Source organism: Furipterus horrens, unplaced genomic scaffold (genome assembly GCF_987537825.1).
Source record: "Furipterus horrens unplaced genomic scaffold, mFurHor1.1.pri manual_scaffold_4, whole genome shotgun sequence".
Lineage (NCBI taxonomy): Eukaryota > Metazoa > Chordata > Mammalia > Chiroptera > Furipteridae > Furipterus > Furipterus horrens.
Window position 1 is genome coordinate 138927106 of NW_028327174.1, and position 24117 is coordinate 138951222.

At 33.4% G+C, this 24117-nt stretch overlaps 1 protein-coding gene across 3 annotated transcripts in view; it reads right to left on the reverse strand.

The window, feature by feature from the left end:
• CNTLN (centlein) overlaps positions 1–24117 on the reverse strand; it is a 284539-nt gene that overhangs the window by 127694 nt on the left and 132728 nt on the right. For all 3 annotated transcript variants that reach the window (XM_090274078.1, XM_090274077.1, XM_090274079.1), the window contains 3 exons: positions 15122–15243; positions 13653–13772; positions 1886–1986 (listed from right to left, as the gene is read on the reverse strand). In XM_090274078.1, coding sequence (XP_090130204.1) covers positions 1886–1986; positions 13653–13772; positions 15122–15243 — 343 coding nt within the window. The remainder of the gene's footprint in view (positions 1–1885; positions 1987–13652; positions 13773–15121; positions 15244–24117) is intronic.

Consider the following 24117-nt stretch of genomic DNA (forward strand, 5'->3'; position numbering starts at 1 on the left):
TTAATTTAATAAATAAACTCAAGATGTGGGGGAAACAAAGGAAATTTTTTATAAAAATTATGTTTTTTTTAATCTTGCAAGGCAATATGTTAATTTTTAATACACCTTGAAACTGAAATATATACTTTAAAAAATACAAAGTAATTCCATCTTCAATGATTTTGCAACTTTTTAATCTTAGAGGAAACTTTTAGAAATTACTATCTCTTGAAGTAATGAAACATTTAACTAAAGTTCAACAACAATCCTTTACTAACACATCTATTTCTTTTTATTTGGTTGGTTCCAAATTAAAATATAGTAAATATCTTCTTTAAAAAAGAGCATATATTATGATTTGCTTTTTTACATAATTTCTCTATCTAGGCTTCTTTCTATATTAGTATAAAGAGATTTTTTATAATTATTTAATACTGAAATTCTGATATTTAAATGTTTGTGGATCAGTTTTTTCTCTGTTTTCTTCTTTTTGTGCTTTCTTACTGCTTGAATGTTTTTAAATAACTTTTCAAAAAACAATATACTATTTTTAAGAAGGAAACCAAGGTTAAAGTATTGGAGAACCCCAATAGTTAAGAAAACAAAGAAAAGAAGTTCCAGTGGAAGACTGAGAAGATATAGGAACGAAAAGTAAAAGGTAAAACAGGAAAATCAATGTTTCAGAAACCAATGAAAGAGTAAACTTGAAATATAATATAAATAATGGTATAAAATAAAGGGGTTCAAATATTAGTCTTGACAAGTCATCAGTGACCTATATAAGAACAATTGGAACCTTCGCCCATTGTCCTTTATAAGACTATAAAGGGTCTTAATAACTGAGAGGGAGGGATTGTTATTTTTTATTGTTAAAACAATTAATTAATCATTTATTTATTAAAAAAAAAAGAAGAAGAATATATGAAAGGGTGAAGCAGGAGAGCTTGTATGTACGAACCATGGGCATGGACTTGGGGGGGGGGATTGCTGGGGTGGGGGGTGCTGGGTGGAGGGAAGTAAAGGGAAAAAAATTGGAACTATTGTAACAATATAATCAATAAAATATACTTAAAAAAAAAAAAGAACAATTGGAATAACAATTGTACCTGGGACAATAGCCAGATGAGTGGTACATGAAAATTTAATTATTAACTATAAATTATTAAATTAATTCTTAAGTATAAATTAACAACACCTAAAACATATAATGGTAACAATTAAGCTGTAACAAGGTTAAATAAGAAGAAACTCTGTCAAATCAACCTTACTTTTTTTCTAATAAGCTTAAAGTATGAATTGAAGTCTTATAGTAAATATAGTTATCTTAATTTTATTAAAGGAACAAATTTGCAATTGGAATGGATACAATCCTTCTTACTGAACACTTTTAGACGATTAGGCAAGCAGGTTGCAGAATTGCAGATCCCCGTGTTTCATTGTAACTCTAAAATTATGACTCCAGAACAACAGAGGGAACTAAACAATTTCCAGGAAAAAAATGTGTGTTAAAAACACAAATGCATTATTGATATTGAGCACAGTAACTCTATAAAACTTTAAACAAAATATAATTAGTAAAACTTTGTAAATGAATAATAAAATATTATGTTTTCTCCTTACAAAATAACTCATTTGAATTCTTAATAAGTTAAAAGCCAACTGACTTTTAGGTGTTCTATTTAATTTTCTCATGAGAGGTAAAAATGTTGGTTATTCCCCGTGGGGGTGTAGGAGTAAACAGCAGCTAGGTCAGGAGCGGGGAAAAAAAAATGTTAATGAGATATCAATAAGAAGTGGAAAGAGGGGAAAAACGTAAGATTCTTAGAAGAAATTGAAAATAAAACATCAAGAACTAGGTAATTTTAAAATGCCTACATTTAATATTTATTCTCACAAAGTGATTTACCTTCTCTTTTCTCTGCTATCCATGTATTCAATTCTTGTATTGTTGCTTTGTCAACAGATACACGCACTTTAAGTTTATCCAATTCTTCCTGAAGATTTATCCTATGAAAATTAACATAATAAATAATTATTTAAAGAATGCAACAAATAAAGACAGATTATTTTAAAATATATGAATTATACATTAGTAAAATAAAAACAAAAATATATTAACATTAACAAATCCCAACAATTAAAATTGAATTTTAATGAGAACCTGGAAATTAAAAATTTTAAGTGATTGTTAACTTTATCTAAATAAATATGTTAAATACTTAAAATACAGACTATACAATTTTTAAGAATCATGTATTGAGTGACCTGACCACTTTTTAACACACAGATATGCTATGTAAAATAATAAAAATATTAATATATACCACTGAAAGCATAGACATTAAATCTCTAGATGCCAACACACTGAGTCTTTACTAGTAAAATAGAATTGAGATGCCACAGTGAGAGACCTAGATCAAGTATGGCCCATGAGGACCTTGTGACCTAAGTGGGGATCATGTCTGAGAGAGAAAACTGGGCTAACTCAAGAAAGCTGGGAGACAAAATATCACTGAAAGAAAACCTGAATATCAGAGCTTATTTGGTTCGAGTTCTATTAAAGGAGGCTTCCTCTCCCAGTTTGAGGACAGGACAATCATGTGAGATGAGAATCCTAACCCTATATTACTGGTTTAAAAATTGAACCATATATATTTGCAGAGACCTGATAAATCAATAATAATATAAACTGGTTTATGGCCAGTATACACTGGAAAGTTCAGGCAGACACAATCACCTAATAGAGAGAGGCTTCCACAACTGAAAGAAAGGATAGGAGAAACACTACCACAGGAAATAATTTTCAAAAAAGTCAAGTTTGCAGATAAGAATAAACATATAAATAAGTTCAGTCTACATACATATTACCACTGCTAAAATAGGAGAATGCACAACAAGGAACTAGAAATAACAGAACAATTAAAAATTATTTTTATTAGAGTTTTTTAAATGTTGAAAAAAAGAAAAAGAGGTGGCAACTATTAAAATGAACAGGGATTTATAAAACAAAAGGAGACAAATTAAAAAAGAACCAAATAATATATATAAATGCTAAAACTAAAATTAATAATAAACTGAAATTTAAAACTCAGTGGATGTGTTAAATAACACACAAAGCTAATGAAAATTGGTAAAACGGAAGAGCACACAAAGAAAAGGAAAACAGTATGATTATATAAATGTGTTGGAATGAGAAATCCAGAAAGCACCTAATAGAAATTATTCAAGGAGAGAACTGAGATTTGGGGATAGGGAGATAATATTCAAAATACAAGGACTGAAGATTAAGAACTGAGGAAAGGTATGAATTAACAGATTGAGAAAGTATTAAAAATTGCAAACAGAATAAATAAAACTACTCATTCTTAGAAACAGAGTGAAACTGTAGGACACCAAAGAAAAAGACAATTTTAAAATCCACCAGATTGCAAAGAAACAGCAATTAACAATTAAACAATTTTGGAATTGTTAATTTCATAAACAAGAGAAGCCAGAAGGAAAATAAGTAATATTTTCTACATCCCATGGTTTACTATTTATGCATTATAGATAAAAGAGGAGCCACTGAAAATATATTTTAAAAAGAAAAAAATGCAGCAAATGAAACAAAATAGGAATGATGATGAAAACATTTGTAAATATATACATGGACCTAAACAAACATTACTATTCAAAGCAATCATAATAACATTGAAATAAAGGTAAAGATAAAATAAGGAAGAACTGAAGTTCCAAACAACAATATGATATAAGAACAAGGAAAGGATCAGAGTCAAAACGTTTTAAAATCTTTACATTGAGGTACTAGGATAGAGGTACTGATGAACTTTAGACTTTGTCAAATAAATGATGTATGTTATAATTTCAAGAAAAAGCATTTAAAGAACAAAAAACAAATATAAAATTTTCAAATCAGAAGAGGTCAGAAAGAGAAATAAAACATAGTCAAATCAAGTTTGGATTTAAGAACATGGAACAAATTGAGGCAAGAAGGCCTCATAAAGAAAAAGCAGATGTAGCTCATCTCAATTTAGTTTTCCTTGGCTCTCAGATCACTAACCCAGCAGAACACAGGGGTACCATGGTTGGAAATGTTATTTCTTGCTTCTTTAGAGGTTTTTACACTTAGAGCTTGTGCTTTTTGAGGAAGAACTCACACAATCCCTACTTCAAATAAAAAGTATTTATAAACATTAGGGGCCACCCTGCTCTTGAGTCCAACTAACCTCCAACAAACCACATCTAACTGGGTGTTTGAATAAGGGGCTGACAAGAGTCTGTGCCGAGGTGCTCCTGATCTAGATGAATATTGTCTATCTACTGACTACCCACTGAATCTGGTGGTTCAAACTTATACCATATTTGGTATGAGGACCACAATTCAGAATCCGGTAAGAGGACAAATTTATATGAAATGACTGTATTTAGACACTGGACAAAAAGCAGCAGAAAACTAGGATCTCTGAGTGATATGAAATCAACAGTCAAACCAAAGATCCTTATGACTGATTAAATCTGATTTTAAATCCTAACTCTAGAAATTATCCCCCTCCACCCAGACTGAGTCTTCTGCCCAGATGATAAGCAACTCCTGAGGCAGCAGAAGAGAAGAGAGTAAGCCCAGACTTGACTAAGGGCCACATGGTTCAGACCTCAGGCAGGCTAAAATTAGCATCTTGACCTAAGTTATGTTTCATTTCCTGAGCCCTAAGGTGGACTGACCTCTGGCTACTTTCCTTTGAGACTGTGTTAGCCTGAGTAGCTAGTTAGGTATTAACAAAAGAGAATGGAGCCAGACATCTAATTAAACTGGATTAACTAGGAAGCTACAGCTTCACAGACACCTCAGGGGACAGCTGCATCCTCTGCCAAAGGGACTTAATCCCTGAGTAAGCAGGAGCCTGCAGAAGAGGGACCTTCCAGTCTCCTTGGGGAACAGCCAGTCCATTGCTACAGACTAGGGGTGTGGGGAAGAAGAACCAGTGAGGGGAAAACTCCTTTGCTTGCCGCATGAGCAGTATAAGGCAAGAGGGCACAGGGGTAGGTCCTTTCACGGCGTGCATGCGCAGTAGAAGCCAGATAACAAAGCAGAACTTTGAGGAATGCACAGTAGGAGCCAAAATGGTAACCAAAAAGGGGAGGAGTCTAACCTAAAAAGAAGATCAGAAGATCCAGGAAAGGGTTTGGAAAAGGGGTGAGCCCTGCACAAGCCCATGAAGAAATAGGAAAGACACTGGACAGTTTGAAAGAAAGGCAACTCTCCCAAGCCCAAAGTAATATAAACAAAGCTTAACAAAGGCCCAAGGGGCATTCCTGCATTCTTTCTCAGTAGCAGCCTCAGGGAATGAAGCTCAGGGTGGAAAACAGGCCAGTGGGAACAGAGACTGTGCTGGACTACTAGAGCCTCAGATGGCAGGCTAATGACATGGCAGCTCTGGGTTCTGGTCCCCCTCCTGGGCTTGGTGCAGCCCCAGAGGCTAGACTTCCTCTACAGCTGAGCCACCTGGTTGTGGATGAGACATTGGGCATCTGGGGTAAGTCCTTTGTTTTCACTTTAATAAATCTTGCCACTATACCTCATGCTCCTATGCATGTATCCTTGGAATACATTTCCTGCAATACTATGGAATAATCCTATTTCCCCTGACACAACTTGACAGAGTGATGCTGGAAACAACCTGAAAAAAAATGATTTATTACACTCACCTAACCCACGGTGTTTTGTAATTTTGCCCTATATAACGTGTAACCTACATGCCATCTGGGGAGTCTGGTTAGAACACTAGCTCTTCGTCTCAGTATTGGTCAATTCAATATTAAACTATTTTTTTCTTTCTATACTCTAAACTCCTATTTGTGCATTTCTTTGGGCCAGTGCACCCAAGCAGGCAGACCCAAGAAAAAACATTAAAGTTCCAGTAACAAAAGAGCCCTAAAATGACAGTCCAGACTTCTGCCATGAGACAGTTGCCATACCATGGTACAGGGAGAAAGGGGCCTCACTGAGTTCAAAGGGAGGAGACTGGAGTTTGGGAAGGCTGAAATGGCTGGAATTTGTGAAGCATAGTACCCAGAGAAGAGGAAGCTACAAAAAGAAAAACTTACAGAAATCTGCCTAAGAATTCTTTTGAGCCTGTGGCTAATATGTTGTTGTATATGCATAGTATGAAACTAAATAAAGCAGGCAGAGAACAACCAGAGCTATAAAGGAAACTAGAGCTCACACAGCACTGGGAGACATTTGAACTTGACCAACTAAAGAGGAGAATCTCTGTTGAACACAAAGGACATTCAACAAAGAACTCCACTGGGTCATTCTAATGTATAGGAATAAGCAAGCATCAGGTAAAGGATAACCTAAACTTACATTAACGAGGGGTGTTTAAAAAAATAAAATAAAACACCCTGAAAATGTTTACACTGAGTTTTTTTTAACACACCTCTTCAGTGGTCAATAAAAAGGTGGATAGAAATCAGTATGGATATAGAATATTGAAAGGTACTGTGAAAACTCTTGACCTAATAGACATTTATAAAACATTCCACCCAATAACAGCAAGATACATATTCTTTTCAAGTGCCATAGCATTTTTACCAAGGTAAAACTAGATGTGGACCATAAAACAATTCCCAATAAAAGTTGAGATCTAAATCATGCAAAGTATCTGTCATGACCACAATATAATTAAATTAGAAAGCAATACCAGAAGGATCTCGGGGAAAATTTTCAAATGTGTGAAAGTACAAGATCTATCTTTAAATACTTTTTCTCTCAGTGAAGACTTCAAGAAGAATTAGAAAATATACTGAACTTGCAATATATTGAAACACAACATTTCAAAATTTGTGAGGTGCTAAAACAGTACTTATATGGATACCTATAGCATATGCTTTTATTAGAAAAGAAGAATGTCTACAATGATGTAAGCTTCAAATTTAAAAAAGAGAGAAAGAAGACAAATCAACCTTAGCACATTTTCATATGTGCAATGGCCACTTGGATGTGCTGTTTTGTGAAATATCTGTTCAAGCATTTTGCTCATATTTGTATTGGGTTCATTGTCCTTTCTCATTTATTCATAGGAATTCTTTATATATTCTGGATGCTAGTCCCTTGATGGACATATAAAGCCTGTTCAGAAAGTACCCAGCCATGTAATTGAAAAAGAGACATTTATTGAAGAAGATACAAGAAACATTGTACATAGGACAATGATGCCTCAGTCCCCTTCAAAGTAGGCACCTTGGAACCTCACACAGTTCTCCCAATCGCCATCAGCTGCCCCATCGTATTTTCCTGAATCTCATCGACACTCTGAAATCTCTTTCCTTTCAAAGGTGATTTTAGTTTTGGGAAAAGCCAGAAGTTGCAAGGTGCCAAATATGGGCTGTAGGGGGACTGAATCACCTGGGTGATTTGATGTTTCACAAAAAAACTGCATGAAACGTGATGCATGAGCATGTGTGTCATTGTCGTGACAAAGCTGCCAATCACCAGTGGCCCATAGCTGGGGCCTTCTGAATCATCCGAACAGATTCTGCAGAGGAATGTTCAAGCTTAATGCAGAATTTGATGCAGATCCTTTTGCTCTACTTGCTCAGTCATTTTTAATGCAATGGCTACACAGTACACATGCTCACTCAGTGGTGTTATGGCCACCACTGACTAGTACAGTGAAGGCATCATTGCTCATGCATGCACATTCCAGTCCACTCTCCTTGGCTGCCAGGTTACAACGATGTTGTGCAAAACCGTTCTCCTTATGTTAACAATGGCTGAGCTTTTTCCAGACAGACCCTGTATATACTGCAAATATTTCACTCTGAAACTTGCCTTTTAATTCATTTATTAGTATCTGTCAATGAACATAGTAAGTTCTTGATTTTAATATAATCCAGTTTATCAATTTTTAGTTTAATTTAATCCTTTTTAAATCTGGTCGGAGAAACCTTTGCCTACTCCAAAGTCAAAAAGATGTTCCCCTATGTTTCCCTCCAAAAGCTAAATTACTTAATCTTTTACATTTAGGTCTGCAGTACATATAGGATTTATTTTTGTGTATGATACAAGGTAAAATATTCTAATTATAGTAGTTTTTAAAAACTGAAGTTCTTGGGACTTTTAGCTATATAGTTATATCATCTCATATTTTGGTTGTGTCCAATTTTACATAATTATAAACAATGCTAAAGTGAACATCCTTATATATATGTGCCTATATGCAAGATCACTTCAGTGTTTTTAACTAGAAATATAATTACTGGGTCTCTGAGTATACTCTTAAAAAAACAGAAAAAAATATTTCAAACATTAAAAAAAGTATGGAGAGTAAAATAACCAATATTTATATACAACCACCTGAATTTAAAAACACTAACATTATGCCATGTTCAATTGATAGCTTTTGTTTTTGTGAAAAAAATAAAATAATCTGCAAATAGTACTACCCAGTAAAATATTACACCTTCCTCCCTCCCCAGAAATTATCAGTATCTTTTATTTGATGTGCTTTCATGTTTTAGTACTATATACGTATGTGTATATATAGTTATATATAATTATATCTTTGTGGATATATACTTATACATATGTACATACACAGATAAAGATCCACAAAAGTATAGTGCTGTTCTATGATTAAAAATACAATATTCTTCAAGAATATATCATAGCATATATACTATTATTCAACTTTCTTCTTTCAATTCAACTTTTGCTCTTGAAGCATTTCCATTTTGATAAGAATAATTCCAATTTATTCATGTTAAGTGCCATACAGTATCACATTCTATTAATAAACCACAGTACACTCATATCAGCTATTAATGGACATATAGGCTGTTTCTAATTCTTAACTATTACAAAAATACCAGATGAGCATCCTTATTCATAATCCTAGTTCACATTATTTAAAAAGGTCCTAATAATCTATCTCAGAGTAAAAGTTTTCTCTCAAGGGTTTTATATTCCTTAGATGCAATTATAAATATTAAGAAAAGATATTACCAAATTAAATGTCCTTTTACATCTGAATATAATTTTGTCCACAACATTCCTACATTGATGATATACAATACCATTTATTTCTTATGAATCCTAAAAAGCAACTGACCTACATTGAAAACAAAATATTCTAAAGCCTGAAGTAGGTTTTAGAATAACTAAACACTTTGTATTAGTTAACTATATCATTCATAATAAAATTTGATATTTATATATGATCTTTAGCATTAAAATGAGATGTTCAAACTCAACATTACTGATGTCTTTTGTAGAGAAAAAATGTTTTAAGATAGACTGAGTTATATTGATAAACATAGAAAGTAACTTTGATAACATTTTTAGAAAAATCAAGGGATTATTCACTAAATACTTAAAATTTACTATGTAATTCTTTAAGTAAATACTACATTATTTTTTAAGTAATTTCAAATATGCAAATTTTATATTTAAAGTTTTACTATATATATTGCCTCAAACGTATGAAAACAGATTTAGGCAGCAATTAAATTAATAATACTGTATTTATGGTGCTATGATCCAAATGTTTGCATCCCCTAAAATTCATGTTGAAATTCTAAGCGCAAAAATGATGGTATTAGGAGGTGCAGCCTTTGGGAGGGGCTTAGCTCATGAGGGTGGAGCTCTCATAAATGGGATTAGTGCCCTTAAAAGAGACCTAGAGAACTCCCTCGCCCTTTTCATCATGTGAGGATAAGACATGAAATCTGCAACCTGGAAAAAGATTGAGGGCACGGCACGCAATCTCAGACTTTCAGCCTCCAGAACTGTGAGGAATAACTTTGTTGTTTATAAGCCACCCAGTCTGTGGTATTTTGTTATAGCAACCCAAATAGACTAAGATATAAAACCTAAAAAAATAAATACCATATGTTTAAAGGCTTTTGTAACATAATATTTATTTAGCTAAAATGGTTTACTCACTTCAGGCCTCACTACTTTAACAGTATCTTGAGTGAATTCTTAAAGCTTATCTATAGGTCTTAAGTTGCACCATATTCTGAAGTATTCTAGAGATAGAAAAAAGAATATAAAGGACTCTGGCCTCTGGGGCCCTAGCTCAGCAATGAATTAGATTTTGTGCTAATCTTGTTCTGAAACTTCCCACTTTTACCTAGGGATACTTAAGAAATGAGTTTACTTCTGAAGGCTCCAATCTCACTAGATGAATTATTGTCCCTGATTCTTAATCATAAAATAACTAAGATTTAAAGCCTGTTGCCATGTGGCCTTGAAATCTATTGCCTTTCAATGGACCCTGATAACTTGTACAACTCTTGATTACATTCATATCCCAGAACTTATTGTCTACTTTAAAGTTGGTTTATGATAACCCATGCTATTACATGTTGGACTGATTTCTCAAGGACAGATATATCTAAATTCTCATCTCTTTAATTCATCTCATTAATTCTTACATGTAATCATATAGACTGGTTGTCAAAGCTACAAAAAATAATATCTGGGACAACTGGATATTCACGAGCAAAAGAATAAAGTTGGTTCCCTATACCATATAAAAATTAACTAAAAATCTAAATATGAGCTTAAATTATAAAACAGAAGAAAATGTGGATATAAATCTTCATAATTTTGAGCCTGGCGATGTCTATATAGATGTGACACCAAAAGCATAAGGAACAAAAGAAAAAATACATAAATTGTACTTCATCAAAATTAAAATTTTTTGTGCATCAAAGGACACTATCAAGAAAGAAAAGAGACAACCTATAAAATGGAAAAAAAATTCACAAATGTCTGAGAAAAAGAATATGCAAGTAATACCACAACGAGATATCATTTCACACTCATTAAGATAGCCATAATTTAATTTAAAAAAAAAATAACAAGTATTGACAAAGATCTTGAGAAAGTGAAGCCTTCACTTCATAAATTGTTAGTGAGAATGTAACATGAAAAGTTTGGCAATTCCTCAAAAAGTTAAACATAGACTTATCATATAACCCAGCAATTCTGTACAAAATATTGAAAACAAGTACTTGTACACAAATGTTCATAGTAATACTACGTACAATACCCTCAAAGTGGAAGAAACCCAAATACCCATCAATGGGTAAATGAATAAATAAATTGTGATTTATACACATAGTATTATTCAGGTGCAAAAATGAATAATATACTAATACATATTACGATGTGGATAAACCTTGAAAACATTATGCAAAGTAAAGGAAGCCAGAGACAAAAGGTCATATTTTGTATGATTCTACTTACATATTTTATACACACACACTCTACATGCTATAACTTATAAAACTATATGCTAAAAGTCAATGTACTATATAAATTTTTACAAAGCAAAAAAAAAATCTTTCCTCATTAGTAAGCAAATTTCAATGAATAAAAACAAATTTCAATAGTCTTATTTTAATGAAACAAGATTTGTTTCGTAAGTCTTTTTCACCATGATACTGTTAGTTTTATTTTAACATAATATTTCATTGGAACATTTAATATTGAATGTTTCCTAAACAGCTCCCTGAGAATAGAAAATGTGTCTGATGTTCTCATTTCATTCATCTAGCAGAGCACCTGTCATAGAGCAGCAGCTCAAACACACTTGTTAACTGAACAAATTTTTCACAAAATAACTCAGCCCTCCGCCCGCAAAATATTATTATATGATTTAAAGTTTATATCAGTTATTTAGCATTTTTAAAAGTTTACCAACACAGACTTCACTATGTTTAACTAAGTTAAAACTTATATTTACAAATGACTATCACATCAGTGAATTTAAACAGATTTCAGGAGGAAAAAATTCCACACTTTTAGTAATGACTTAGTATTTAATTCAAAGAGCTCCTTGTAACATATACACACTGCTGAGTGAACAGACAAGGATTGTACAGTTCCCTCACTTTCTTAAAAGGGCCTTATTACTTCTTCTTTACTTCTATTTCATTAATGAGTAAAATAAGCCCCAAATAACACCACTTACAGCTAATATCTGCTTGAAATTTTCTTGAGTAGATTAGATCTTGAAACTAGTTAATTAGGTCTTCTCATCTAATTCACTTTGTCCAAAATTAACTTTCACTTATGTAAACAAAAAGAACGTTAAAGATTATCAGAGAAAGTACTGACACGTACTACAATATGGGTAAAATTTATGAAAACATTATGCCAAGTGAAAGAAGCCAGTTGCAAAGGAACACATGTTGTATAATTCCATTTCTCTGAAATGTCCAGAATAGGCAAATCTATAGACACAGAAAGTAAATTAGTAGTCACCTAAGGCTGGGAAGGGTGGGTGGAAGAATTGGGGAAGTGATAGCTAAGTAGTGCTGGAGTTTTAGGGGGAGTTTAATGAAAATCTTCTAAAATGAAAACTTTCTAAAATGATGCACAACTCTTAAATATACTAAATGCTATTGAATTGTTCACTTTATATAGCGAATTATATGGCTTGTGAATTATATCTCAATAAAGTTATTAAACTTACCAGGAAATGTTTCTGGGACAAATTTATAAAAATAATTGCCAAGATAAGAGACTACTATTAGCATCAAACATTTAGCACTAATAGAGTGTAGTACACTCTAAGAGGTAATTGGAAGTAAACATACTTTCCTCAAATTTTACAATTACAAAGAAAAAGTAATCTAAAGTTACATGTACTATCATATAGTATACAAAATAAGATTTTGATTTACAGCTAAGAAAATTCAATGATATTTAATTACATAATGCTAAATTCTGGTAATTTAAAAGACACCCAGGCTTTCAAAATAATTGCATGGTATGAATGTCAAAAATTAACTCTAAATGAAGAAATAGTTAAGTAGCAAAAGAGGCTAATTATGTTGATCTCCCTTTTTAAAAAAAGGGGGGGGGGGCAGGGAATGCTCTTTCTTTTCCAAGCTGAAAATAATAGCCTGTGGATTATAAGATCAAGGAAGCAAACTGTATGTTTTCTAAAATATGAGTATCCTTCATCAAGTTTTATATTTAGGGCAGCTAAAAGACCTACATGAGGGATCAGCATTAAGCCCAGAGGACAGGCAGTGTATAGCAAGAAAGAAAGCAATTCCCTCGTGTCTTTTGCAGGTCACTATCAAGGACCATGTTAGCAGATCCATACCAGACCCTTAACAGGCAGTTCTGCTGCTACCAGTAATTAGCTTGGACAGCTCTGGCTCCAAGAGTAGCAGCAAGGCTACACCATAATGAGCTCAGCTGGGATTAGCAGGACAGGGCAGGGAACCAAGAGAGCTCAGGCATTCTGCATTGCGTATGTATCTAGGAGATCAAACAAGGATGGCTGGCTAGGTTATCCCCTCTCCACCTCATTCCAAAAATGAAGCACAGCAGTGTCTAAAATACAGGCTAATGAAGAGCGACACCTCCAACAGATGAGAGCCACATTAATTAACACAATCCCTAGATCATATTATACAGTTTCGGCTAGAGCTAGCAAATGTGCAAGTTCTTACTGCATTATACATACATACATATATATATATAAACTAGTCCTTTGTTTTCCTTTAATTTTATTGGCAAAAAAAACAAAAAAACAGATTATTTCATTTCCAAATTTTCTAAGGTATTTCTCTCATGGCTTTTAAGCCACAAAAAACTTTGTTCCAAACATTTATCTAAGTCCATACTGTTAAAAAAAGAAACTCACTTTTGAATCATTAGATCCTGGTTTTCCCTTTTGAAATAGGCCAGTTCATTCCATACAGCATCAGAATCTTCTTGTTGAAGTTGTTGGGGATCTGCTCTCTTTATTTTTCTGATTTCAGTCCTATTTTTAAAATAAAGTTGCTTTCTTCCTTAACATGTTTAAAGTGCAATAAAATTTATTTAAATATTCCTTAAAAATTTAAAATATCTATTGGCCAAATTTCTAATTTAAGCTCATTGTTTATGGAATGAATTCTCTAAAACCTGAGTACATAGAAGCTAATATCCTATGTCATGATTTCCTAAAAAGCTAGGCTGTTATTATGGAAAGCAAACTTTCAAGCAGATACATGATATTCTATTTGTCTCATTCATTCTACTAGTAATAAAACATACATTGTAGGAATATCAGTTTCTAAAAAAGGATATAAGCAATCAACTCACCTAGAATTTGCTATGAACCAATCTGAATATGGTATATTTGCTTTACACTGAAACAAGTTATTTATTACCAGTAGATATGTCAGAATGTAGTCTTCACACTTCTAGTGACTACTAAAACATTAGGTGAGCACAGTCTAAATCCAGGAAAAATCGTTTTATCAATGCTTTACTGACAAACAATATAAAACATTTTTCAGTCTTCAAAGGAAAAAATTAATGTGACAGTTGTCTGTAAAACCTGCCAAATGCCCTTTATGCTTTAATTTTCTGTACATAACACAAACTCTTCATTTTTATTTTGTAAAAGTGCTGTACTGGCCCATTTAGAAAGAATATTTCTCTATAAAAAAACCAACGAGTATCATCAACATTGCCCTAAATGATCCATTTCAAAAGATGAGAGGGTAGATTTTCTGTACTCATTCAGTTCTTTGCCCTCTGTTGATACTGTTAACAGGGGAGTGAGCCACTTAACAACTAACCAAGATCTGAACACTTCAAGAGCAACTGAACTGAGACCACCAATTCATGCAGATAAGCTGCAGGACAAACTGATGGATAGAAAAGATTTTCAAGTTACATACTAGGCTGAAGTAGGTTTAAGAGATTTAACTATGTATATGAATTTCATATTTCTCATCTTTTATTTAAAACTTAAGTACTTTTTGAGTTATAAATATTGTAACACCAGTATTTCATTTAAAACATTTTCAATCAGATGACTATGAACTATTCTTGCTTTAAGTTACATACATTTGTTAAGCTACACTATTGATATAAAATGTATATAAGAATTCATAATTATCTATGCTTAAGATTTTCTATAATTGGTAGGAAAACCTGTATTTATTGCTGGCATATTTCTCTGTTTTCATTTATTATATTCTCTATTTAAAAATTCACAATAAAGATTTGCCTACCAAATAATTGCTTTAAAATCAAACAAAAGCCATTAAGACATGTATATGATGCTACTCCATTCCATTTACTATTTAGGGAAATGCCTTTATGAGCTATGTAACTCACATGCCACTGCCATCTTCCCACTGTTTTAACTGCTCTTTTACTGCCCTGTAGTTGGTCTGTAACATCTGCAGCCGTTCCTTACGCTTTTCATGGGCATCTCTCAGCTCATCATTTTCTTGGCTCTGAACACGAAAGAGAAAGTACACAAGTATGATGAAAGTATTAATATAATGTTACAAATAAAAGGTGACCTACCTAAAAATGAAATTTAAATAAAATAGTGTATAAGCATAAATGAATTTATACTATTATTTAATTTAGAAAAGAAAAGAATTCCTAAAGTCACTGTATAGGTTTGCTTGATAAATTCAACTCTCACTGATTTTTTTTAAAGCTGGTTAAGAAATTTCAAATTTTTGCTATCAAATTAGTTTTCTGTCCCTCATTAATACATACAAATGTTTATGAGTCACTAGCGCAGATGTTTTTTCTTTTTCAGTAGAAAGATTTTTCCATATATTAAACATGAATAGTTTCTTAGTTATAAGTATACATCTAATTTGTGTAAGTGACTAGTAAGACCAATTCCTTAGCCCAGGTATTCATGATAAGTCTGTTATAAGGCACAAGAATTACATAAGCGGAAGAAAATCAGTTTGGACCTATGTTAGGAGTAGTGTAGTTCAGCCTTTTGGGTTATACCATTAAGAACTACAATAAAATGGAAAAGTTAGACTTAATACTCCTGAAAAGGTCTTGGAATAGGCAGGCCAAATATTACTAGGTTAAACAATTATAGTCAATGACTTACAAATATCTTAAATAGAGCATATAAGATAAATCTTCATTTTTAGCTATAACTGCAAATGAACTTATAAAGGCCAAATTTTTTTAGTTAAGAGAATATATTACTGATGGACTATGTTTCCTCAAAGTAAAATAAATAAATTCTTGAGTTTTTTTATTCTTGATAATTTCAAATTTGTTTTTTAAACTTTTTTGATATTTCTGTATGAAGGTACTTGTATATTTATTTAGTGGGGTCAACAGGTACTCTCTAAACATATAGTGAGGTGAGATTGGAGGCACAAAGCAATCAGAAAGATCTTAATTCCATTCTTGAAGCTTTCTCCTGTTAGCTGCATGCATAATCTTAAGAACACTATTTAAATTAATTCAATTTCTTTTTCTGTAAAATATTGAAAAGTACATAGAGATTTAAATTACAACAACTAAATTAAATGAGCTAATATACAGGTAAAGTCCCTGGCACTGTGATGCCCTATAGAGGCACGAAGCAAAACTCAGCTTCCTTAATGCCCTTATCATTTAGAAGCCAAATTCACTGTTTCCTTGACTATCTATCTCAGTTATCAACAGTAAGATAATACTTTATAGAGCTTACATTATTTTATTGCAATTCTACCCGTCTCAATGGTACAAGTATTTTGTCATTCTTCTTTGAATATATGTATAGTAGGATAACTTCAGTAATTTTCTTTAGTAGTTATTAGGAAGTATTTGAGGTCTGCGTATACCAAGTGGGCTGTATGCCATATGGAAATGGAAGTGCTTGATAAAAAAAGCATGAAATGGCATCACTTGAAAGGGGCAATCAGAATAAATGTTATCCTGACAAATTCCAGTGACTGCAAAAATAAAAGTTGGTGAAAAGTAACATGGTAACTTCCGGCCAAGATGGAGGCTTAGACGGACATGCTCGGCCTCCCTCTACAACTAGAGAGGAATACAACTACTTCAAAACAAAAGATAACTAGAAATTCCAGAAAATAAAACTACACGGAAGTCCAATGTATGAAGTTATAAACCAGCGGCGCTCTTTGGGCGGGTAGGAAGAGCGAAAGTGGGTGGTGCTGTTTGCGGTCGCACCTGGGACAGAGGTGGGGAGAGCAATCCCACCCAGCGGCAGGGAGGACAATCCCGGCTGCAGTCAAACCCCGGCAGCTCGAGACCCCAACACTGGGAGAAGCAGTCACCTCATCGCCTCGAACAGTGAGGCCCAGGGGGCGGGAGGACGGATCCCGGTCTCCTAGCGGAATAACTGTGTGAATCCATCTTGGACCCCCGCCCCCACACAAACCGCCACAGGGCTGCGAAATAGGTTGCGGATCACCACTGGTCGCTGGGCAGTGACGACAAAGCTCCAGCGAGAAAGGTTGCAGATTGGCACTGGTCGCTGGGTTGTGACGAGTACACAGGCACCGCCCCCTACAGCCGGCCCAAGAAAACAAAACGCATCTGTCAAAATGAGGCAGACAACTATCAAAATCCCGGTGGCGCAGCTCACCAGGCAACAGATGAAGAATCTGACAGATGAACAAATAAGAAACCTGTCAGAGGCTCAGTTCAGGGCCATTGTTATCAGGTGGCTTACAGAATTAACAAAAGATACGGGAAAAGATGAGAAAGAATCGAAAAACACTCATACTGAAAGGAACAAAACCACATACGAGACAGATGGTGAGGAAATAAAATCCAGAGTTCAAATCAACAAACGAGAACACAAAGAAGGAACAAACAGTCAACCAGTGCAGAGAGAAAAAACGGGAAGCAAGGAAAATGATGAGAGGATCAGAAACCTCTGGGACAGCTATAAAAGGCCCAACATAAGAATTATTGGTTTGCCAGAGGGCGAAGAAGATGAACTAGAAATTGAAAAATTAAGTGAAAATATAATAAAGCAGAACTTCCCAAACTTGGGGAAGGAAATAGACTTACAGGTCCAGGAAGCACAGAGAGTTCCAAAAAAACTGGACCCAGGGAGAACCACTCCAAGACACATTATAATCAAAATGTCAAAAATTAAAGATAAAGAGAGAATCTTAAAAGCAGCAAGAGAGAAGAAAAGAATCATGTACAAAGGGGTCCCAATTAGACTATCAGCTGACTTCTCAAGGGAGACCCTGCAGGCAAGAAGGGACTGGCAAGAAATATTCAAAGTAATGAAAATCCAAAACCTACAACCACGATTACTCTATCCAGCGAAGCTGTCATTCAGAATAGAAGGACAGAGAAAGTGTTTCCAGGACAAAATAAAACTGAAAGAGTTCATTAGATCCAAACCACTGTTATATGAGATGTTAAAGGGACTGGTTTAGAAAAAGGAGGATCGAAACTATGAACACTAAAATGAAAACTGCATCACAAGAACCAACCACAGAAGCTAGGGAAATGAAACAAAGGCAAACTAAACAGGCAACGAGAGTGGAAAAAGAACTATAGGTATGGTGAGCATATTGGGGGGAGGTCAGCAGGGAGGGGGAAGGGGAGAGGGAGGGAGATGATATAGGAATTAAGGAGCATGGTAGGAGGGAATGGAATAGACAGAGAGAGGTTGAGAAGAACTATATGCACAACTAATGGACATGGTCTAAAAGGGGGGGACAACTGGAGGGAGGGGGGCCACCGGGTGGAGGGGAGCAGAGGGAAGGGAAATTGGGACAAATGTAACATTATAATCAATAAAACACATTAAAAAAATAAAAAAGAAAAAGAAAAGTAACATGGTTTAATACCATGGATAAAAAATCAGGATACTGAATTCAGGTGAAGAACCATATATTAAGAACTTATTACATGAAATGTTAAGTGTTGGTAAGAGTTCAACTCCTGTTGCTTAAAGTTACAACATATTATTTTGACATAGCTACTTAAATTCAGTGTGTCTCAGTTGCCCCATCTTCAAAATAGAAGCTATTTATATCTCTTCTTCTAGGACATAAAGATGATTTAACCTTAACCTTGAGTTTTCCATGCTGTTGATAAACAATCCAAGTATCATTTCACTTCTTTGAACAATAAGCTTTCTAATCTTAAATATGTGAAATAAATGCAAAATTTAAATTGGCCAAATAGAATGATAATTAATAATGTTTATATCCTCTCATAAATGAACATAAATTTATCATATTTACTAGGATTCCTTAAGAACTAATAATGTTTATTAGAAGTTTAAACAAGATACATTGTAATGATGAATTAATTTAAAAAGATTCATATCAAAACATAATTTTAAAATAAACATATTTAAGGTGAGTACTTTATCAAATGCCTATAAAATAGCTTCAGGTAAGTATTCTTCATTGAATCAAAGTCTTTCTCGATGAACTCTTATTTTACAATGAATATCTTAAAAATTATTACAAACAATTTCAGTGTTTTGAAATCATTAAAAGTCTGTGTTAGTGTCCCTGGAAACTCTGAATAAACAGAACCTAAAAGACTGACCCAAAAGTAAAAATTAATAAAATGGGATATCCAAATTTTTTGTTATCTTTCACAATAATCGTCCATTGAATTAATGGATGACGGTTTCTTCTTGATAGTATTGTCATTATTTTAGCAATTTTCCATACTACCGCAGCCACCATTAATCACTGAATTTGTACCCAATATTTTCTCTAATTTTCAAATAATTAACTATTTGTTATTAATCCAAAGATTAAGACTCCATAAAAATTTTCTACAGGAAACTAAAGAACAACACAAACAAAGGAACTAAATAGAACAAAGAGCAGAATAGCAGTCAATAGGGGGGAGGGGAGAGGGAGAGAAGGGGGATAAGTAAGGGGAGGGTTTAGTCAAAGAACCTGCATAAAAGACTCATGGACATGGACAACGGGGAGGGATATGATTGCGGGAGAGGGGGTGGGATGGGTGGGGGAGAGAAATTAAGGGAAAAGGGGACAACTGTAACTGAAAAACCAAAAAAAAAAAAAATTTTCTGAATCCTACATGTTCCTCACAATATGCCAGCTTCTACACAATGCATAATACTTAAAGCACTGAATGTGACCACCTCTAATTCCTAACATTTTAGTGTAATATATGCAATATTAGAAAATAGTTTAGACTTTTTTATAGTAATTGAAACAAGTGGGAAAATAGTTTTATAGAAAAGCTTTAAGCTTTAATTTTACATGCTTCCTAATTTAGTATACCTAAAACTAGAGTGTTACATAATTCTTATAAAATTATTAAAATCTAAACTATTAAAAATGAAGCCAAACTAGAGACTATTTGATAAATCAATTTGATGGACATAATTTATAATTATTTTTAAATAAAGTTTCATCCATTAATTTGTGCTTTGATAATGCTGATATTCAACTGTAATATACTGGTTAAATTAGTCCTGGAGACCACTGTTCCTTGGCTCACTTCAGAAACAGTAAAACTTCATATAAATATAAATATAAGATATAGAATAATATGTAGTTCAAAATGTTTTTCCTAGTTTACTGAAAGAACAGATGATGACTGAAGTGTTCAGTCAAAAATTGGATATCTCAAAAGAAATGTTTACAAAGAATAATCAAAATACTTTTTTATAATATTCCAACAAATACAAGTTAACTGTAGTTTGGATTATGAATCTTTAGGTCTCATTTGACATTTAACAGTCTAAGTCAAAATATTAGCAATTTATTTGGGCATTATTATCCCCAATGTTCTTACAACAAAATCAAGTATAAGGAATAAAATATATATTTAATATCACTAATTACTACATTGTCATTTTTCTTTGTGTGTCTTTCTAAGTATGCAATGGGGAGTCACTGATTTAGATCTATTTATTAGATCATTCAATAAAACACTTATTTAGTACCTTTTATGTGTGTGCAATTAAACTTGCTAAACTAGAGGCTCTAACTTCTGTGTACAAACAAGTCTAAATGATTAAAACATTAGAAAATAGGGAAGTTGTATCAACTGACTTTCCTCAATGATATATGCAATTCTACTTTGAGATCATAAGAACAGAAATGATTCTTAATCTATTCTTGTTGTCAAAGGCACCTTGACAGGTATAAGACAGACTGAGAGTATAAACGCTGTTAATGAAACAGTGGCTCAATCTTCAGAAAACAACAGTTAAGTTTTTAAAAAAAATTTTTTTTTAACATTTTTAAATGTTTTTTAAAAAAGCCTGTTATAAAATGCAAGGATTCTATGGATATTTAATTTCATCAGAATGTATAAAGTTCATAAATACTTTAACATTAAAAAATAAGACATATAAACAGTATTCAAAGGATATATTAATACTATTAAATGGCATAGAAGAATGCTTATAGAATCAAGTTGCCAAATGCATGCAAGTCAGTAAAGCAGAGATTCATGGCATTAGTGACCTCAAGGATAGTACAAATTTCATAAAGCTCTGAGGCATTTCTTTCCAAATTATACTTTGTAAGTTGTTAGTTCACTACATTCATGAAGTCAGGATTTGAAAATGGATGGGATTTTTATAATAGCTTTCATCATTTCTATTACTATTGGCTCTTCTATTACAACACTGGTCATCCATTTGAAAGTATGTACAACTAGCTACAGAAGTAAGTTGAGCAAGATAGTATTAATATTCATACAAAATTCATAACTAGTATTAGAATAATATGCAAGACTTATTATTGAGACAATACAGAGCATCATTTCAATGTATCAAAATGTATATATGTAAATTAAAAGTACCATGCACATACTCACTCTTCTTAGAATTGCTTTACAATACAGGGTTTGTTTACATACTTCTTTTGTTAAATGCACTTGATTATAGTGTCTTTGTAAAATTAAATTCTTTTGCCCCTTTAAAATAAGAAATCCTGCCCTGCCTGGTGTGTGGGCTCAGTTGGTTGGAGCATTGTCCAGCACACCAAAAGGTCACGGGTTCAATCCCCAGTCAGGGCGTGCACAGGAGGCAACCAATCGATGTTTCTCTCTCACATCAATGTTTCCTTCCCTTCGTCCCTCCCTTTCTTCCTTCATTTTTCAATCTCTGTCTCTCGCTCTCTCTCTCTCTCTCTCCTTCCCTCTATGTAAAAGGAATGAAAAAAATGTCCTCAGGTGTAAACAAGAAATCCTTTCCACCTGGCTGATGTGGTTTACTGGGTCAGGTGTGGTCCCGCAAACTGAATGGTCATGAATTCAATTCCCGGTTGGGGCAAATGCCTGGGTTGGAGGCCAGACCACCCAGTTTCGGGCATATGGGGGGTGGCCAACTGATGTTTCTCTCTCACATCGATGTTTCTCTCCCTCTTTTTCTCCCTAAAAGCTTCCAAAGAAATAATAAATAAAAAGAAATCCTTTCCTACTAAATAATAAAATGCAAGAAAAAAATTGCTCCCATTTTTCCCTCATCTTGCAAATGTGTGACAGAAAACATACATTTGAAATTCATGATTGTTGTAAATGGACTTGGGAAAGAAATACAGAAAAAGTGTAAATGAAAAAGGAATTGTATAAAAAAGAATCTTACTCTGGAAAATAAACTTGAGGCTTCATGCAAGGGAGGTGTTGTTCAAAGGTAAAAAGAACACACAAATAAATTAATGTAATGCTTCCAAGACTTTCTGAAATAAGAAATTCAAGAGATAGAAGAGATTAGATCTAAAAATGTCTGAATTGCTCTACTCCTTCCTGCCCAAAACAAGGATCTACCAAAGACTCACAGAGTTCTTGGGCAGATGAGTGGAGATCCTCTACTACTGAATGGGATGTACAATGGTTAGTTTTATGTGTGAACTTCACTGCCCAGATATTTCATTAATCATTATTTCTGGGTGTATCTGTGAGGGTGTTTCTGTATGAAATTAACATTTAAACTAGCAGACTGAAAAAGCAGATTGCCCCCCCTACTGTGATAGGCTTCATCCAATCCACTGAAGGCCTGAATAGAATAAAAGGTTGAGTAAGAGAGAATTCTTTCTTTCTGCTTGACTGTCTTTGAGCTGCAACATAGATAGCCTGCCTTCAGACTCAGACTTGGACTGGAACTGGAACTCACACCATCAGTTCCCCTGGTCCTCAGGCCTTTGGACTCAGGGTGGACCTATTCCATTGACTCTCCTGGATCTCCACCTTAATGACTATAGATATTGGACTTCTCAGACTTCATAATAACGTGAATCAACTCCGTATAGTAAATTAATCTCTCTCTCTACATATATCTATCTTTCAGAATAATGATGTCTCATTAAGGAAGACTAAAGGGTTATAGCCTATTGGTTTTGCTTCTCTGGAAAACTCAGATGAATACAGGATAAAATCTGTGGTATGTAAATTTCAAGAACTATGCGAAAAGGAAGACAATGATAAACTCATTTCCTAAACATGCCCATATCCTGTGATATCCCAGTGTTTATACTAATACATACACTAGATTCTATCTACTCATTCAGCATCTTCTTGTGTAGAGAAAGGATCTTAGAAATAGAAAGTCATCTTTCTCCTGTTGTACTAGTGACTACCACATTGCTTGGTTAATTGCATTGCTCAATAAGTTATGGAATAACAAATAAATGAGCAAATAACTCCAGGTGTATAAATTTCAGGTAGGTTAACTGCTGGCAAGCTGAGGTCATCATCTAATCATTTCATTTTTGGTAGAAACAATAGATGATAATTTTTCCTTTGATTTAGAACTAACAGTTTAACTCTAAATAAATATAATTATGTTTAGTGAAAAGGCAAAAAATTGTTAATTGTAGCTATGGTTAACTATACCTTTAAACCATATTTTATTCTAGAGCACATATAATGTAAGTCAAACTTTTTTCTCCCTAAGAGTAATCTATATTATGACAAAGAATCTAATCTTTATATGTATTAGATTTTAATCATGTGTAAATTGGGCTTTTCAAAAATGTCATAAAACTATTTGAGATTCAGTTAAATGGCAAAAATCTCAAATAGTTCAGGCCTTCAGGTAGTTGTAAGTGAAGAAAAACTAGATCAGCCATATTAAATTTACAAAAAAACAGAAGCTCTCAATATGGTCACATAAAATTGGTTTGATATGCACAACCAAATTCTTCCCTGAAAGACAATTAACAGAGTATGGACTGAAAAGTATAAACTCTCAAAAAGATAGGCTGAAAGGTATATGCTTCTTAAACACTGGTAGAATGCTAAATCAAATATCATGTATTCTAAGACAAGTTCAGTTGAAATGCAAAAATAATATATATTTATTTGCCATTTTGACTACATAATTTTTCTGTAAAGGGTTATTTTTAGTGGCCTGAACTAGATTT